This window comes from Carassius auratus, chromosome 7 (assembly GCF_003368295.1).
Source record: "Carassius auratus strain Wakin chromosome 7, ASM336829v1, whole genome shotgun sequence".
NCBI lineage: Eukaryota > Metazoa > Chordata > Actinopteri > Cypriniformes > Cyprinidae > Carassius > Carassius auratus.
Window position 1 is genome coordinate 32,001,517 of NC_039249.1, and position 20,581 is coordinate 32,022,097.

A 20,581-nucleotide genomic window follows, 5' to 3' on the forward strand; every position below is an offset into this window, starting at 1 on the left:
TATTGATGTTTAAAGTTTGTCACCATCCATGTTTTTTTTTACCATGATAAATCACCTTTTACCTTTTTTTTTTTTACGATTTATTTTTGCAGTTCAAAAAATTCTTGAAGTGGAGGCTATAAAATTGCATTTATTATAATTCTAAAAGAAAAATTTAAAATAAATTTTGATACTTGAACTGTCACTTCAGCTACCTAGTAACTGCCTGATAATATTTGCTATATATATATATATATATATATATATATATCCAAATTAACAGCTTCAGTATGTTGCAGACCATTAATGTAAAACTTCACTTCCTGTTTAATCAGCATCACAGCCACTATACAACAAAAAGAATCTCATTCACTTTTATTTATTTTTTTCATTGATTAGTATGGGTGTTACAGTAGTTTCATGTAAAACCATGTTCACAGTGGGGCAGAGCATATGGAAAAGGAAATATTTCCCACCAGCACTTATCAAGACCAGAGGTTTTTTCCCCGTTCCCTTAAACTTTCTCTCATCTGACAACAGAAACTTTCCATGTGCTCCAAATAAAAACTAAAAGTAAAACAATCCCACCGAAAAGATTTAAGAATTCCCTCCCAAATCCTTTGACAAGAATCCAAGCCTGCCCAGTAATAGTTTGTATATCATAAATCCATATATCTTTGTGAAAACATAAAAGGTAAATATGCAATGAAGCATCCTTCAATTCTGAACTACAGCCAAAGAAATCTTAACACATTACACAGAATATCCACACACTAACACGCTTCTCATTAAAAGATTCGCAAGACCTGAACATATAAAGTCAGCGGAGATTTGATCAAATACTTGAAATGATTCTCATACGTAACTGAAATGTGAAATACTAATGATTATCTTTCACACCACCCGCACGTTTTCCTGTGAATCTGTCCATTCAGCCGTGAGCTACATTAATAGCCGTGTTGCGAACGTCTGTGGCATTGTACAAAAAAGGCACTGATCTTTCAGAAAGCACAAGGACAAAAGGGGACTAACTAATTTCAAAGTGCTCAAGCAAAGAATAAAGCACTGAACTGCGCTCTCGCTCTCTGATCTCCTCGTGGATGGTGGCGTTCAATCCATCGTGCAGATGTGTGGCTGTATTCGACACGGCTGCCGCAGGGAAGGTGTGGGTCTCGTCCAGAGCGGAGCGGCTGATCAAGATGTGGTGGCTTGGACGTAGTTCGCAGGGTAGAGACCTATTTCTCCGCTGACCAGCTGTCCTTTACACCAGCCCTGCTCGTCCTCCTCACCCATCTTTATTAACTCTTCACCTGTACGACACAAACATGTGTTTCATAACACCAGGCCTTGCTTTTCAATCAGACATGTGCACAGGATAATATAAAACCAATACAAAATCAATATACTGTATAGCTGCAGCCCAGTATATAGTAGAAAACATTTGAAATGGATCCAAAAAGATCCAAATGTTGACATGAATATAATCAGATATAACAAACATTGTACACAGGACGGTCACCGTGATTTTGCCAAGTAAGAGAAGTTCCTGGATCAACATTATTGTCCAAAAATATAGACCTAACCCTATCCCTATCCAAAATGTATCCTTAAAATCAGAGGGAAATGATGGTTGAATAACAAGGGTTGTAAGGCAAAAATGGAAAATTTTCTCAATTCTGATTGGCTGATTGGAATGTTGCTTCAGGATCAACAAGGATGTTGCATTTAGTGAAGTCACATTCATCTACACGGGACAATGACGTAATTTTAGCACTCTGACGTGATGCATGGACAGGCATTTTTGTTTTAGTCATATTGCATTTCTCATCTCATAATTTTAATCTTACATGGCTCTGTACCATACTGTATTATAATGGAGATTTTGTTTCAACTGTTAGAAGTCAATATTAAATTATGAGCTCACACATTTCCACTAGTTATATTTTATTTATATATATTAAAAATTTATAATTTGCAATCATCTAATACTTATTTTAAATCGCTCATACTTTCTTAACAGTTTAACTCAATCTTTAACAAATCTTACAATTAATTAGGATTTCATATTGCATGACACCACCATTCAAAGTTTGATTCTATATATTTTTTTATTCAGCAAGGATGCATTAAATTAATCAGGTGTTATTCAGTGTAGATATTAATTTTTAAATAAATCCTGTCGCTTGCTAGTCATCAAACAATCATGTAAAAGTATCACCATTTAAATCAAATATTAGGCAGCACAACCGTTTCAACACTGATGATAAGAAATTGGAGCATTTTCCAATGATTTGTAAAGGATCATGTGACTGTAGTAATGATGCTGATACAGTTTCGCAAGTTCTGCAATGATTGAGTAAATGACCACCAGGTGTCCCTCTTGCCATGGCTGCTATTACACATTTTGTTCGCGCTGCTGGCTGGCATGGATTTTGGCAGTCTTGTGTTCATGAATAACCTGAATGTATCCTTTAAGATTTATATAATATTTGAGGCATGCATGCTCCCTTCAGGTGGATCCTTGCACCTGCTCATCTATCCAGTTAAGATCTACTCTAGCAAACAAAACCAAATGAGATTGTTTCATTCATTTAGATCTGACCTCAAGACTGCAGCACAGACACTAATGCTAAATATCTTTGGTCTGCTGGCTAGATTAAAGTCAGTCGTCACCTAAACTCAGACGAAGCTGGATCCTAAAGGCCTCGAGCCAGTCAGAGTGGAGGGCTCTACTTGAACCCTGTCCTAACTGATGTCATTTAGAGACTTTTGGGAAGCCTTTGAATTCAGATAATTCATCACATGCAGGGGTCAGCTGATCACCTATGGAAACTATTGATTAATTAGGAAGCCTGATGTGAACTTTACTCGGGAAAACAATAAAAACAAGGCCACAGGTTTTAATTGATTTTTGTGGATAGGATTCCTTTTTCCACTGGAAGCAAACATTTTGTTACAAGTGTAATAGCTCAAATCAGCTTAATATAAGCATTTAATTTCATTTTCCCATTTTGTTTTGTGGCTTCTATTTTTGGAAATTCTAGCACAGCTATACTGGAAATGAATACATTTGTGTTTTGTGTCAGTTCACTAGTTCCAAAGCAGTTTCATGGGTTTTGTCTAAATGTGAGGAAGCAGTCTCAAATAAACCCATGTAACATGTAGGGTTTAATCACACACATGTGCACATGCTCAGATTGACAATCCCCTTTTCATTTCATCCTTTCCACAATGCCTTTTGAGATGACTGCACAATCATGCACAGCAAGGCATTGAAAGGACGAGCAAAGAAAAGGGGTTTGATGAATCCACAAGCTGCAGCCATGTGTACAGTATGTTGATGTGTGTGGTATTAATAAGCATTAGTAGGGATTAATACCTGCTTTAAAGCTCAGCTCATCAGCCTCCTGCCCTGTGTAATCATACAGCGCTTTAACACGAACCCCGACTACCTTCTCCTCCTCGTCCACCCCGTTGCCTGCGATGTATTTTTTAGGGCTCTCTTCATCAGACCAGTCCGAGGAGTAGTCTTTACCCGCCCTGTTTGAAAAGAAAAGGAATTAGAAAGCTGAACAAACTCAAGGACACATCATTTTAATAGAAAGTGGAAGATTGGCAACTTGGTAATCAGGTGATCAGTGATTTATAGTTCAAATTTATAGAAGTAATTCAATTTCATTCGGTTTTTATTATCTGTGGCGTGCTGTTGATTATCACAGAAACTAATTTCAATGTCCTTCAAAAACCACATTAAAGTCATGTGCAAGCAGTCGAAGTCTTAAAGGGTTAATTCAAACCAGAATAAAAATTTGTCCATCTTCTACTCACTCTCGAAGCATCCTAGGTGATGTGACTTTCCTCTTTCAGAATAATATCATTTTAATTATATAAAAACTCCTTGCTCTTCCAAGCATGTCAATGGGGGTTTCAAGGACAATATTTAATATTACTCCAATTGGATTATTATTAGGGGAAAAGTCACACACACCTACGATGCTTCGAGGGTGAGTAGAAGATGGACAAATTTTAATTCTCGGGTGAACTAACCCTTTAAGCCCAAACTATATTTTGGTTGGCATATATGCACACAATGCACATGATGTACATTTTATCCAGCTTATGACTGAATTGCTGAGTGGAAGATCAGGGTTGTCAGGTCTGCGTAACAAAACCAGCCCAATTGGAACTAAAAACTAGCTCAACAGACCCTTCGCAAAGACCTGCCCCCCTTCTTTATTGTTGCTATGTCCGTCAAGCCATGGCGCTCTCACGCTACATCATACATCACGTTCTCACGCAGTGAAAAATATGTCAGAGCAAAGAGAAAACTGACAACACGCCGACAGACGACACAAAGCAGGTTACTTCTGGTATGAAACAAAGACTCAGCTTTCAAAATTGTGTTGTTTTTAAAATATTCAAATGATAAATAACAATGTGTTGTGACATCACTGTAGCACCTCAGTTTAAGCGGCGAGAGAACCGATCATCACTTCCACTTGAGCATGAAGCAAACAGCAATGAACATCAGAAGGTATCTTGTTTCAGCCGCAGAAAGTCAATACAGCCCATTTCTAAAGTTCAAGACCACCGACATGAATCTACTCTCCGGTCTGGTTTGTTTGTAGGACAAAATAACAGATTCAGTGGTATGATTGATTAGATCTCCTGTCAGTTGAAATCCTGGTGAAGGGTCAATTGGTTACCAAAAAAAAAGAGAAGAAAACAGCCTATGGCAGCAATACAAATGTAGCCAAAAACCAGAAACTCTGACTTGGCAACACTGTGAAAGATAATGACTTGTGGGAAATGGGAGAAATACAAAAAAAAGCATCTTTTTGTGAAAGCACCTTTTGTCAGCTGCAACAAGGTGAAGTCAGAAGAGTTCTGTGTGTGGAAATTGGCACTGAGTGGTCAAAAAATTGCAGATTCAAAAAAAAACAAAAAACTTTTTAGCGCGAGGGGGACAAATATTGTGAAAACCTGTTCCTGCGCAGACCTCAAGATGGAAAAACAACAATCTACTGAAGATGCACCACACTGATGAGTTTGTGTGAGGGTTAAGAAAGGATGAAACTATACATGTCAACAGCATGTGATGACTGCTTGTGTCTGTGCATGCTATCAAATGGAAAACCTTTAGAAAGGCTATGCATTCGGCTGTATGCTGCATCAAATGTCTGTGTCACAAGTGAAGTTTACTTTTGCTTAAGGAGCAAAACATTCCAGAGGGCTTAAAGCGCAGATATTTGCAGGTAGAGTTTTTGTTAAAGCACTTATTAACTCTTCCATACTAAAATTTGTTATTTATGCAACAATGGTGTCTCAATTATCCTTTTAGTGGTGGAACTACTTTTCCAATTGGATTAAATTCTGGTTATGCATCACCAACACATTTCCACTGGGTGGATTTCACCGTACATAAACTATGTGGAATCCACACATGTGACACGGTTTATGTTTCGTGTCAATACTTTCAAAACGGTCTAAAGATGATCTCAGTCTAATGTCTTGCCCCACAGATGCTGTCAACAGAGCTCAACTTGTACTGAACCTGGAACATTCCTTCAATATTTCCTCAGAGAAAAATAAGTGTAAAGCAGTACTATAAACAAGGAAGCATTGATTTTCAGAGGAGACTGCAAGGAGCAAATAAAAGGTGTAATTGTTAAAAACTTGATTTATGCATACTGCTCTGATCAATTTTTAGCTTGGAACTATTTCACAAATGATTGGCTCTCACAAGGGACTGGGATCAAATGGGTTCATTTGATTGATCTTAATTGCAACAGTAACAACAAAAACTACAGAAAGCTAATAGATCTCAAAGTGTGATCGTCTTGAAGATCTAGCTAGCTCTGTTCAACAACCTAGTGAGCTGCCTACACAGGCAGCTGTCTTCTAAGACAATATTCTAACCTACAGTAAATGGAACCACAAAAACGCTTAACTTAGAGAAGTTTGGTTCACACATCAAGTGAAATCAGTGAGCCTAAAATGTCACAGTTTTACTCAATGATTTCGGCCCTCCAGAACCATTTCAGCCAACACCAATGCTGAATTTCTGACTGAATCTTTTCTTTTTTTTCAGTTTGTGTATCAATACTGCATAACATTGCTGCCTACTTTTGTAACAACCTTTGTGTCAGGAGTGCATCCATGATTCCTTAAAATACTGTCTAGGTAGGCTGCTAACTAGGTTTTAGAACAGAGCTGTTGTTTGTTCTCGAGAGAGGAGGTCAATAAAAAAGAAAGTTGCACTGACACTCCCGGTGCATAGCTGTTTAGGTTCTCGTAATAGCCATCCGCCTCGAGCCACCTGTGGGTTTAAGAGTCAACAGAGACCAGACTAATAAGCAGGAAGCTGCAGAAGGCCACATTTAATACTGCAATATAACAGGCATTCTCCTGTGTGCCCTTGTTCCCTGTGAGAGAGATTCAGATACAACACACAAACATGAGCCATCTAAAGTATCTGTACCAGACCTTCTCAGTTCTTTCCAGGCACTTCATTTAGAGAATACATTTGACCTCCCTTGATCCTGTGTTAACATGCTACCCTTACACACACACACACATACTGTATATACTGTACACAAACAGTTTGAATATGCTGACTAAGTGCTAATTGGTGTGGATGGTTCTATAAGCAGAGAGTGAAGCCATCAGGGAAGAACTGTTGCCAGGATAATTAAAAAACAATAGCAACCCTCCACTTCTAAATACAAGACTGTAATTAAAAGTTGGATTATAATTGTAGCAGAATATGAAACTGAAATCTGCGGATCTATTTTTGGGTGACTGACAAATGTCAATTTTTCAAATACTGTATGAATTGAGGAAATATTGTTTTCATGTTGCACCAAATTGTGCGCACCTTATTTGATATCATTAAATTGTATTTACACCACAGGGCCTATGAATGCTTGAATCTGATTGGCTGATGAACGTTCTGAGGTGTGCAATTATTTTCAGGGAAGAGCACAGTGAACGTAGTTCAAGTCAGGCAGCTCTTTTGACCACATTACAGTTCAATATCACTTTGCATAATTAACTGTGATAAGGTTCACGCATTTTACACAGAAAAGTGTTGTTAGCGCTAGCCTGACGATTGGATCAGTTAGCAACTTAAAGTCTACACATGACATTTCTCACTAGCGAGGAGACAGCACTGTTTAGAGACGCACAGAGGTAGCTTAATTCACACAAGCTCTCTCTCTCTCTCTCGCTCTCTTTCTGTTTGTCCCTGTCTATCTCGCTCTCTTTCTAATAACTTCATTAATAACTGCATTAGAATGCTATCAATGGCTCAAACCTTCATTACCAGCTTTAAAATGACGTTTTGGAACTCGCAAAAGAGGCATTGGATGAGATGCGGAAGAAATAATCCTACTCACAATGTGATTGTAGTACAAAAACCGCACTTATCCCTTCGAATATATCATCTGATCGATGTCTTTAGGTGTGGTAACCATAGTATAAGAGGAATAATTTACTCCGGGCCGTTGAATTATTAGAAAAATAATGCACACCACCTCGGGTCATCAATTATTCCTTACATTCATTATAGTGGGCATCAAGCACTCGGCTCTACAGATCAGTATTGATTATTATTTAAATACACACTTATTAGATCAATATGTGTAATCTCACCATTTTTCAAACTTTTTATTTTAAATGCAAGCATAATTATAAAATATATAAATATTTTCTTTGCGCATGAGCATACGAGCGTGCAGTAGTCAGATGTACCTCGTGGTTTCCTGTGGAGTCTTCGGGGGTTCGTCTCCCGCTGAGACAATGTTAGTCAGAGTGACCACGTCATCAGAACGACTGTTTCTGTCTCTTCGGCTGATGGAGCGGTTTGCTTCTGGTGACCACTCCTGTTAAAACATGAAATGTGAAAATCCAAAATTTGCATTTAACTAGTTTGTGTTTTTTTAAGTATAAATAATCGTATATATTATTTAAATAATATAACAGTGCATGCATGCACATATGCAAGCACATTTGACAGGATTTTGTGTTTGTACAAGTAATAAGCAATGACAATGCTATACATTATACCGTAGGCATTAACATTATACCGTCACAGCATTATTTCACACCCACTTTTCCCTTCAAGAAAACACTAATTCAAAACAAAAATATACTGTTTTGTGTGTGTGTGTGTGTGTGCTAATATATCCCAGTATATAACTTTGCCTTAAAGCAGAACAAGAATACAGATCAGTCCCACAATGTGACTGTGACATAACAGCACTTATATTCAGTCACATGTGGGACCATCATCCAGTCAGCCTTCTATCACTGTGCAGAGGGAGCGAGTCTGTGCCTTTTTACAGCCACACAAAGGACTCCAGTGTGCTGGCAGAACAGGGAGGATGCCAGAAGTTTCCTCTAGAGGTGTCATTTACCTGGGCAAACCTAACCAAAAGCTTAGTTTTAGCTCTGTGACTGCTATTGACTCTCCTACTGCTCAATTAAACATTCACACCATTGGAGGATTTCTAAATTCAGACACTCGGATTCCATGACACAGTTGTGTTATGTACAAACCTCATTTACACAAATGGAGATGTTGACACTGCCACTGTGTGTTTGTATTGTGGGGAGGGCTGGGAAGGAAGGGGGGAAGGATTGCCATTAGGGAGAGGGATCTGACATTCCAGAACCCACTCATGGGCCGTGCAAAGACAACAGCTCATTCACGCTCAGCCCATTAGAAATTCACCACCACTGGAGCCCAGGGCCCAAAACAGCTCTATGGTTGACAACTCCACAAGCAGTGTTTTGGTCCATAAATGCTGTATCTTTTCTAAGCAAATGTTACCGTTTATGTATGTAGCCTGGCATTCTGTGATGTAGCAAATATTCTAAACAAAACAGTATTTTGTAGAGTACAGAACCTGCTATACCTCTAACTGGGGCCAATTCATGCTCATGCCGGGCCCATGGGTGTTCCTCCACCACCTGAGGTCCTCCGCGTCATTGGCTGCGTTGATGGTCTGGCTGAGGTCTCGGTACAGGCCTCGAAATCTGCATGGGGATTTTCCACAAACTCTGTCAGGACAGGCTTTATTTATGCACAAGGAAGTGTGTGTTTAAAAAACACAGCCAACATCAAGTTTAAATGATGGTTGTTGCCAAGACAAACATCACTATTAATACTGATCATACCTTTAACGCACCTGACAAAGAAATATTTTTAGACATATCCTGTATTGCGTCATAAACAAGTACCATTCAGGGTACAACAGTTAAAGAGACAACCTTATATTAGTAACATTGTTGTAATAGACAAAAGTATACCACTATAAAAATATAAAACTTCAATGTGTTACTGATCATGCACATGTGCAAATGAATGTAAAATATACCCCCGTGATTTAAAAATGAGGAAAAATGCAATTTGTGTTAATATGTTGCAACAAATAGTATATAAATACAATGTACATACAGATGCATTTCAATGGGATTAAACAGCTCAACCTTTTGCAGCAGATTTAGCCTAGTCTACAAATAACCGTCAGTACGAATACCTAATAATGATTTTAATTTACAATAATCAGCATCAGTCGCACGCATACTCAAGCTCTGATATTGCTGTGCTTGGCTCATTTTGAGTCATTCTGAATGGATTGATGAATCAGCGAGTTGCTGACTTGAGAACCGCCCAATCAGATCAGTTAGATTCACAAATGAAGAGTTCAGTGTGATTTGTAAAACCATTTCAACAGGTTCACTGCTCTTTCATTTCAGAGGAGCTGATTTCTACAGTTCAGAGGAACTTTGTTTTAATAAAGCGAAGCAGACTACGCTATAAAAAGTATGATATTATGCTTTTGGATGTAATGAAGTAAAACTAAATGTTTGCCAAAACAAAAATACTCTGATAAAGCACAGATTCTTGAACATTTTGCTCAAGTACAGTAAACTACTTTGCTACTGTCCACCACTGCTAACGACATTGTATTGTAACAATACATAGCTGGTCGAAACTCTGAATACTTATCCTTTTAGGTACCACTATAAACCTTTTAGGTGTAAAAGTACAAAAAGATACCCTTTTGAGGGTACTGTCCAGTGACAAGCTAACTTTAGCACATTATTTTCTTGAAAGAGTGCACCAGAGGAGGAAAATGAGCAATAGATACTTGGGATGGGCTTAGAATAGTGGCTCCATAGTAATATGCCAAAACCACTCACTATACCTTAATATCCTTTTGATGAGTTTTGTTCGGACAAGCACTTCATAAAAAAATAAATAATAAAATAATAATTTAAAATCTAGTTTTTAGTTTCATAACCACAGCTAACAGAACAAAAGAGGTAGGGCCATTAAGTACCATGGAAATACAAAGAATGAGGGAGGGATAAAGTAAACAGCAAGATTCCTGTACATGAAACTAAGCTGTATATGATTACCACACAGCTCCGCACCAGCCCTGTAATTACAGCTCAACAAGAGTAAACAATTGTGCAAAACTGCAGAGACAGGTTTGAAGGGTGTTGTTTTCGCTGCTATTCTGAACACCTAACTTTACGCTTCTTAAGTGAACACCGAAACACCAAACAAAAGGAGGTATTTGTTCACTGATTTAAAGACAAAAAGGATACATGAAGTTACCCTAGCTTCCAGCTCTTTTGAAATGACCCTGGTTAATAGTCAACGGCATGCTCAGAATTCCTTATTAAGTAAACATAACGATAACAGAGTGCCTGGAAAAACAAATAAGCACTTATTAATGGTTAACATTCTTCATTCATCTCAGTTTTAGCTATGAGACACATAAATGACCAGAAACTATTTTTAAGAGCCTGAGGTTACTGAAATTGCTGATATAAATCGGGATTTGACATTGAGTAAAGTTTGAGACAGAGCTCCCCATTTGTCTCATGTCATTTTTAATTGAACAACTCAAAACGGTGATGAAATCTGTGCCTGTCAATCTCTCAGTGGCTCGGTTTCAAACTCTAGCATGCCACCCAACTAGACAGCTTTTGGAGACTGCTCAAAACGATTTTAATGATTTTAAAAGGATATTAAAATCTTAGTGATTAAACTCAGCTTAAATAATCTAGCAATGTCACCTGTAAGTATATTATTCTATCCAATTGGACCAATGAAAATATATATTCCGATTAAAAACAGAAAACAGCAACTCCAGAATGCACTGCATCAAGCTCGGTGAACAAAATTGGTTGCATTTCTTACAGTATATACAGTATATATCCTGTTCTTGTAAATATTATAACAAGTACATAGTATGTACATGTGGAACAGGACTGTAAAATTAAGTGCTACCATATAAAAAAAAAAAAAAAAATTATATATATATATATATTTTGCATGTCAGAAATGAAACATGGCTCTACCCTTACTAAGATCTATTGGAAGTGGCCTTCTAAATACTTTGTTTTATTCAAATTCTATAGAAGTATCAAAATGCAGATTATTATTATCTGCATACCATATTAAATATTAAAACTACTGGATTACATTATTTAAAATAATGTAGTCCAATTAGAAATAATTGTACAATGTGTGTACTATATATTTATTATCTAAAGTAGATAGTCATTTGTAGCATTAGACTCTACTGGACTCTACTCTAAATCACTCAAGCACTGTTTGTGAGGTGCATGCGATTTTCTGTCCATGAGTTTCAAACCAAACATTTTGATTAGGATGCTGTCCTGGAAGATAAGTATCTAGTATATAGTGAAGCAGAGAGACTAACCCATCATTGCTGGAGAGGTCCATGTGCTGGTGTATGTCCTGCAGCACTTCTTTAAAAAAGCGAAGTCTCTTTTTTTCGGCCTCCTGTGTGATTTCAAACACTTGCTCCATGTCTTCCATGTAACGCGGGTTAGAGCGATTCAGCTCGTCCAGGGCTCTCTCATAACGCTCCTTAGCCTGAGGGAAAACATCCAAACAAATGTGCAAGGTCATGGGACAGAGTCATGGGACACAGTTTACAAGGTCAATTCCAAAGATCATAATTTCCTGTTCAGTATACTCAGAATTCATCTGATGGACCAGTGCATATTCACAATGTTTGAACCGAGAGTTGTTGAATCTGAAAAAAAAAAACAAGCTGTACCGCTTTCTTCATTTATGAATCACTTTGAATAAAAGCTTGTGCTAAATGAAATGCAAATGAATTTCATGAGTGTCTATAATAGAGACAAAGTCTGCTTTTAGAAATTATAGAAAAATTAAAGCAAAATTATTTTTAAGACATAAACTCAGGTGATGTTTTCCCTTTGAAGAGACAGAAACTGCATGAAGTATATTTTTATGAATTAAACTACAGATTCAACAATGACATGTTATTCACACCCATAATTTTGCATTGTTACAGGGCCCATACTATTGCCACAAGCAACAAACAAGCCTTGTCTTGTCAATTCTGTCAATTCAATCCCAACCCATATCCTTCAGACTAGACATGGACAATTGCAGACAAGCTAATACAGTAATTACCAACGTCAAAATTACCATAATCCCTTAATAAAACTGAAAAACTGTTCTGTCTATGCTTTTTCTCATGCTACCTTCTCTGCCTCTTGGGTACATTTCTCCAGGCGGTCTGTGAACTTGCGGACCTCTTCTGGGGATTTGGTGGGGTCAGCCTTGGCATGAGCTTCACGGGTCAATGCCGTGCGCTCTTCCTTCCGAGCTTGGTGATAACTCTTTTTGGTAGACTCCACCTATCGCAGAGAAGATATTTACACAGCCATTACAAAATATACTGTAAAGTACAAACATGATTTCTCTTTAAACTTTGTTTAAAAGGAAAGCTAATCCAAAAATAAACATTTATTCATCATAATGTTACACCAAACATGTATGGCGGTCAAGCTATATACTAAGCTATCATACGGCCTTAGAAGACTTGAAACATGACAAGCAAATCATATGGGCCAGCCAAATTAGGTTTTGGTCAATCGTCATTTGAACAGTTTGACAATCACTGGTCACTGATTACCATCTACTAGTAAAAAAAAAAAAAAAAAAAAAAACTACATTTACATTCCATTAAAAAACTTGAGTTCAAATGCCATTACGATGAGTAGATGATAACATCAGATCATCAAAAAAAAGAAAAGTCAAAAAAATTTTTTTTAAATGATTTGCCATTGTTAAATGAATGATATCCATACTAATGGCTTTGTATTCCACACAGGAGGAGACTCACATCCTTCAGTTTTCGGACCCAGGGTTTCTGGGCCTTGCGGAAGCCTTCGTCTGCGTCTTTGGTCTCACGGAATCCACCAATCATTTGCTTGTGGAAGGCATCCTTCTGCCAGTTTCTGACCTTTTCGCTGTCCTCAACAACAAGTTTCTCTTTTAGTTCCATATGGATCTCACTCAGTCTGTCTGCCGCATTCATGAAAGCATGCCAGGCCTTTTCCAGAGTCCCATACTGTGGGCCTGCAGGACAGAAATAAGAATTTAACTATCGGTCAGCTCAAAACACTGGATAATTGCTTAAAAGCCCAAGTTTACTGTATAATAGTTGTAGGCCTGTGTGTCTGCCCCTTTAAGGTCACGTGGTCTGGTTAGTTATATGGCGAGCCTGAGCCTTATTTTTTTTAAATCAGACATTTAGGATTTACTGTTTTGCGGTTATTTTTACAAGTGCTAAAAACACATCATGCATGCAGGTAGTGTAGTCAAAATCCAGTATATCCAATATCCACCAGTTGCTAAAGGAATGATGAATAATATAAAGTGATAGATCACTGACACATGATGACACAACTCCATATTATACTTTCATACCTCCTTTTCCCCAAACTACTGTGCAACTATTAAGGGTTTGACAGAAGCACTTATCAGCTCACTGGAACAGAATGTGTTGATGTAACTCAACTTAATGTCTCATCGTTCATCCTCCTTAGATAGATGCATGCCTCTACAAAAAGTCATGCTCACCTTTCTCCACAACACCCCTCCATTTCCCGGCCCAGTCACTCAGCTGCTGGGAATAGCCCTTCTCAATCTTGGCCCGCTCCTGGAAGCAGCTGACCAGCTCATTGCATAGTTTATAGCCATCGTCAATGCGTTTTACCGTCCTCTTGTAGTTCCCAGGCTGACAAACGAAAGTCATGTTAGAGTCATTCCATTTCTAAATCTGACTGATCCGGTTCTCAAGTTGAACTCACGGACTCAATGATCTCGTCACAACAGTTAACAGCAAGGATTTTCAGTGAATAAGTACATTAAAGTCTAATAAAGGTCAAATGTAGAATTTGATTTAGTATTTATACTTCTGTAATCAAATGAAATGAGAAGAAAGGATCTACAAAAGCATGCCCTTTATAACAAAACTCATAAAACTTGGGGTAAGCTGAATGAGGAAATGCATTAATTATTTATTTTTCAAGAGAAAAAATTATTTTACTAGTACACTATCCAATTCCAAAAGTCTTATTTTGCTGCAGAGCAAATTGTAACATTTTCTAATAGTGTTTGTAACGACATTTCCTGGACATGAAGGCAAAGCTCACAATCAGTAGCTATTAGTTGAGCCACTGACACAGCTTACCCCAAAGCATTTGGCAAGCCTTACCCTAGCTACCATTTAAAAATAAATAATTAGCCTTGGCTTATCATTAAATTGTTACGGTTTTATACAATGTCAATTGACCAATACATTTGATATAACCTTTTACACCTGAAAAAACTGATATTATGTTATACATTTATAGCGTGATTTGTTTTCAATCATATCTTTCTATTACAGGCTGCTGTATATGGAGGACCCTTACTAAATACATAATGATAGAAACCAATAAGCACACAGTTTTTTAGATTAGGGCTGCAACACATCTTACATAATGGCACGGTCTCCCCCAAATCTCCCCTAAATTACTCTCAGTATTACCGTGACAAAAACAAATGGCAAAATAAGCATTTCAGTTTCATTTTACTATCTAAAAGCACTTCACATCTGTTAGTTTTCTCCAAAGCTAGTATAGACCTGATCCAAGCATGCTTGAAGAAACAGTGGAGAAGGGGTACAACTACTACAAATCTTGCCAGGGACGGAAACCTCTTAAAAAGCACGTGGAAATGTCAGGAATATGTTACTGTAGTCTTTAACTCCCTGGCTGGACACCAAAGTATACGGCCAACTCTGCAAGGAAGATCTGTGTGCATATGTACATTTGCGGTTGGGGATACTTGCCTCCCAGAAGCTGTCCCAGCTCCCAACATCTTGCAGATCACCGTTGGAAGACATTTTGGGGTCACCCTTGCAGCACGGAATGATGGCGGCTGTCTGTTAAACTGCAAAGAACAAGACATGAAATCAAAAAGAGCCAGTTACAGCAAAATGTTGTTACAACAAATTAAGACAACCGAAGACAGCAGTCTTGCCAGAGAAGAAACTAGTTTATCCAGTCTCTGCTTTACATGGCACCGGCCCTCAAGTTCAATCCAAAAAACTAAGCAAAGGCAATTCAAAATGTATTCCATAAACGTATTACTACAGTCTTGCCAGCAACCTGTTGCGACCCAACACTCCTTGGCCTCTACAGTTAAGACATCTGCCCAGTAATCCTGTATTCCAATTCAAAGAAGAAGCCAGCGTAGGCCAGTCTCATTTCGGAACGGGTTTGCGTCTGCCTAAGGCAACCTAGGTAAGGCAGAAGCTTCTCTGCCCCAGTCTGGGTGGAGTCACCAAAAAAAAGGAAACCGATGCCACAGTCATTCAGGTCCTCCCACTAATTTGTTTCTGGTTCAATATTGAGGATACAACCAAAAATAAAGTTTTTTTATTGGCACTGATAGTTCCATAAAGAACCTTTAACATCCACAGAACCTTTCCATTGCACGTAGGATTCTTTATAGTGGAAAAAAGACCTTTAGATCACTAAATTGTTCTTTAGACTAATAACAAAAATGGTACTTTTCAGGTTATTAAAGCATAAATTCCAATAAAGAACCTTTTCTTAACGAGTGTCTATTTACACTAAGTTCAAATAGCCTGCCTTGTTGGCAGAGGCTGTTTACACTAACTCCGCCCACCAATGTGTGGATCAGCTAGTCAACATTAGCAGATGGTAAAACGTGTCGTACTCATTTTGACACAATCAACCTTATACTCATTTTGACGCAATCAACCCGGGTTCGAATCTGCCTTTTTTCTCCCTTTTCAAATTTCAAATCATATCAGAAAAACATTTATTTTCAATGTAAATGAAAGAAATAATCAAAAAGTTGAAATTAAAATATCGGGTAAGGTTAGGGTAGGTGTACAGAGTGCTTTATTAAAATTTCCATTTACACTCAAGTTATTATTGCATACTGTTTTCTAATGTACTAAAATACTGAGATGCAGGTAATTGTCACTATTTGCAATAAGTAGTATAAATAGCAGAAAATCCTGCTATTTTAACAGTGTCAATAGAATCTATAGATATTTGCACTTAGTGTAAATAGCATTTCACAAAAACAAATACTGCTATTTGCACTTAGTGTAAATAGCACATACAGGTATGAAAATATGCTATTTTCACTCAATGTAAATAGCCTCTATCTCTACACTAAGTGCAAACAGCCACCGCCTTTTTTTAAATAGTGGAAAATCTCCTTTTATGGGCATCATATTTTTAGAAGTGTAGCAAGATAAAAATATGTCCAATGATATGGAAGTGTCCATTCACTATTGCTCATATGGACACTCTGCCGCTCAGGCACTTAATCATCGCCTTAAAATAACCTGTTTATTAACACACAAACTGCTTTGGCTGTTGCATAAACTATATTTAGTCCAAACAGAACAAGTAGGTATACACCTAATGAACCTTGAACATGCTCTTCCCGTGCTTGTATACATTTAGCACTGCCTCTGGCCTTGGGTTGTCTCGTATTGTCTGAGCCAAGGTCGTATAACTTCCTCAAACAGACATAACAAATGGGAGGAAGGAGTGGGATCATCCTTGCAGAAGCATCTGCTCCCAATTTAGGCCAAACTGGCTATGCTAATGGAAAATTAGCATCCTCAAGGGGGGCTTAGGAACTAACAGAGTGTTGAAGAAGCATTTAAACCAATTGCTGTGGATGTATTTTTTTTGGCAATTCATTTAATGGTTTGTTAAAACCTGCTTTTCAATAACTTTTCAATTATGCTACAAAGGTTGGACAGCATATCAACATAGCAAAGTATAGTCTTAGTTGAACTTCACAGACTTTACTAACGGAGTGCCTTAGCACTCATTTCAAACACATGGAGTAGAATTAAATAGGAATGCAATAATTCTAAATAAATGCATGTTAACTTAAAAAAAAAAATCAACAATTACCATTACAAGATAATTGCAAAATTATTTTTGATTCAGAATTTTAGAAACAACAGCTTTTACCATGCTAAGAGTCCAACAGTTTCTGTCAGCATCCATGAAGATCAGTAGGGAAAATAAGGAGAATTCTTTGTTTTTTTTCCAGCAAATAAAAAGAGCTTGGATTACTTCTCCTGAACTTCCTCCCTGTGAAGGCAGGGGCGGGAATGGAAAGTCAGCTCCTGATGAAAGCATTTCCCACAAACATGCCTGGAGGAGTGCTGATATGAGAGCTTCACTTGAACCTCATCTGCTAATTATGGGTGTGACGGTTAGTATCTAACCGTGAGAGCGGCCAAAACCGTAGTTGTTCTTTTGTATCCTTAAATATTTGTTTATTTGTGAAAAATACTTTGTCATTTAAAGTATGAGCATGTTTATTTTACACATTTTTTTGCTAATCCATTTTCCAATTATTTCAAATTTCTTAAATATTAAAGAAATACAATTATATTGGCTTTATATCGACCATCAGCCACCCTGCTTTCCAAGATAACGGCATCAGCTGGCAAAAAAACAATATTGGTCTGTTTATAGTATATATATACTGTATTCTACCGGCAATACAGGATAGGCAACGTCGGTCCTGGAGGGCCGTTGTCCTGCAGAGTTTAGCTCGAACCCTAATCAAACATACCTGAACAAGCTAAATCAAGGTCTTCAGGATTACTAAGGCTACAGACAAGTGAATTTTTTTTCAGGGTTGAAGCTAAACTCTACAGGACATCGGCACACCAGGACCGATGTTGCCAAACCTTTTTACAATCCAGTACCAGTTAAAAGTTTGGACACAAGTTTAGAAGTATGTCCAAACTTTTGACTGGTACTGTACTATAATTTACACAAAGAATATCAGCAGATATAATCATATTTTTTTTTTTACTCCCTAATATTATATAATATTATATCGATATATATTTTTTTTACTCCCTAAATGTAATTTGCATACATTTAGAGACTAGAAATCTGGGCCCGTATTCACAAAACATTTTATCTTACCACTAGTTTTCCTAAATGGCAGTAAAAGTTTTTAGCTAAGAGTTTTCTCTTAAAATCTGCTCACAAAGCTGCTGAGACAAACTTATACTAAGGAATAGAGAGAAGTCTTAAGCTAAGAGTAAGGGTGGTATCAAAAAAAACATCTCCGCATCGGTACCAAATTTCAATACCTAAGGTGTAAATCTCATCAATGTCAGTGAGCCAATAAGCCTGCGTTTACATTTTATCGATACTGATACGATACTGCTTACCGATACCAATACTTATCGATACTGTTATCAATACTATTTGGTGCAAAAAGATATTAAGTTGTTGAAAATTTCAAATTAAACAAAGAAAAAATTGTTGGATCTCTCTTTATATGTGTGTGTGTGTGTGTGTGTGTGTGTGTGTGTGTGTGTGTGTGTGAGACCAATCACGGAAAGTAGGGACACAAGTCGGTTCTGGGGCATTTTGAGTTATTCACAGATTCTGAAAGTGTAGTCTCCAAGCTTTCCAACGATGTGTAACACATGGAAATCTGATAATATTTGGAGAAGTTGTGGCCATTTGAAGGTAGGCACTCAAAAAAGCTCAAAAAGCAGAAAATAGCCTCTAAAGATTGTGCAGTTCTCACCTGTTCTCACTGCTGCGAGTGACAATGGGGCTCATTTACATCTCATTTAGATGCCTCCAATGAAATAAGTCGTTCTGGCACACTTTCTCTTTGTCGGGGTCTTCTTTGTGGATGTAACCATCTCCGAAGTTTGCACTGTGCGCCTATTTGCCTCTAAATGTTACGGATTTTCCCCATTTCTCTGTCTTTATCCCCATCAAATGTTACTATCAATATAGCCTCTGATATCTTATGGTCCAACTCGTCTGACGCCAGTCCAATACATTCTTCCTCATCGTCATCTTCGCTCAGTTGTAGATTAGGGATATTTTACGGTCTTATGCCGCTTTCATCGTCGCTCAGATCGTCTTCAGAATCAGTGAGCGCTTGTTCATAAGCATCCAGATTGTCGAAGAAGTACTTCAAAACATTTTCGGTGTAATGGCCACGGTTCAGCTTGTCTGCGATCATCTTTGCGGCGTACATCTTCATTGAATTTTGATATCAGCTAGAGCCGGCCAGAGCGCTGCATACTAAGTAGCCACGCTTCCCTCAGAGGACAGGGGCAATAAAAAAATAAACAAAAGCCGGCTTATCCAGTATGGAAATACAGACAGACAATGAAACGCCCCTGATTTCAACCTCAAAATGTACGCTTTTAAATATACCAATGCTGCCATCTCAATCGAAAATCACCAATTTTGAAAAAAAAAAAAAACGCTTCTTTCTCGTTTTGCTCGAAAGTTGTGCTGCCGACTTGTGTCACTGGTTTCCGTGATGGGTCACATATATATTTTATAATTATAATTATATATAAATATACTTTGATCTTGAAAATGCATCTGAAAACTAAATGAAGAACGTAGAGTGGGTTACTGCAGGAAAAATGTCCTAAACCAGAGATGCATTTAATAGTAAGAGTTTAAATTAGGGCTGTAGCTATCGAATATTTTAGTAATCGAGTATTCTACCAAAAATTCCATCGATTAATCGAGTAATCTGATAAAATGTGTTTTTGCTTAATTAAAGTGCAATATTAATTATGCAAGAGAAAATAAGACTCGTGGGTCTCTTAAATTGAACAACTTAGTTTCCTTTTTTAGAAAAAAAAATATTTATATTTTATAAATGCAATGCGTACATCAAAAATAAACATTTGTTTATTATTACCCATTGTTTCTCTGTCTGTACTTGTACTGTGAACAATGACAATAAAATTGACAGTTGAATTAAGTGCATTTAAGTGCCATTCAGTTGGGATTTTAAATTAAGCATTTTCTGAGATGCACATTAAAGGGGGGGTGAAATGCTATTTCATGCATACGGAGATTTTTACACTGTTAAAGAGTTGGATTCCCATGCTAAACATGGACAAAGTTTCAAAAATTAAGTTGTACGTTTGAAGGAGTATTTTTGTTCCAAAAAAACCTCTTCCGGTTTGTCACAAGTTTCGGAAAGTTTTTTTCGAGTATGGCTCTGTGTGACGTTAGATGGAGCGGAATTTCCTTATATGGGTCCTAAGGCACTTCTGCCGGAAGAGCGCGCGCGCCCATATAGCAGAGCACTGAGAGGCTGAGCACAGCCTGATCAGAGCGAGAGCGTCGGGAAAAGTCACAAAAGAAGTGTGTTTTTGGTTGCCAGGGCAAGACAACC

At 37.6% G+C, this 20,581-nt stretch overlaps 1 protein-coding gene across 8 annotated transcripts in view; it reads right to left on the reverse strand.

Moving 5' to 3' along the window:
* Nucleotides 1-288: 288 nt before the first annotated feature.
* Nucleotides 289-20,581, reverse strand: part of pacsin3 (protein kinase C and casein kinase substrate in neurons 3) — a 43,354-nt gene continuing 23,061 nt past the window's right edge. For 4 of the 8 annotated variants that reach the window (XM_026268516.1, XM_026268514.1, XM_026268515.1 and 1 more), the window contains 10 exons: nt 15,180-15,280; nt 13,925-14,081; nt 13,185-13,420; nt 12,541-12,696; nt 11,724-11,899; nt 8,898-9,018; nt 7,732-7,862; nt 6,245-6,298; nt 3,359-3,519; nt 289-1,289 (listed from right to left, as the gene is read on the reverse strand). In XM_026268516.1, the coding sequence (XP_026124301.1) occupies nt 1,174-1,289; nt 3,359-3,519; nt 6,245-6,298; nt 7,732-7,862; nt 8,898-9,018; nt 11,724-11,899; nt 12,541-12,696; nt 13,185-13,420; nt 13,925-14,081; nt 15,180-15,233 (1,362 nt within the window). In that variant the 5' untranslated portion in view covers nt 15,234-15,280 and the 3' untranslated portion in view covers nt 289-1,173. Of the gene's footprint in view, nt 1,290-3,358; nt 3,520-6,244; nt 6,299-7,731; nt 7,863-8,897; nt 9,019-11,723; nt 11,900-12,540; nt 12,697-13,184; nt 13,421-13,924; nt 14,082-15,179; nt 15,281-15,498; nt 15,651-20,581 lie in introns of those variants that run through there. The other 4 variants (XM_026268517.1, XM_026268520.1, XM_026268521.1 and 1 more) reach the window with 4 other exon arrangements.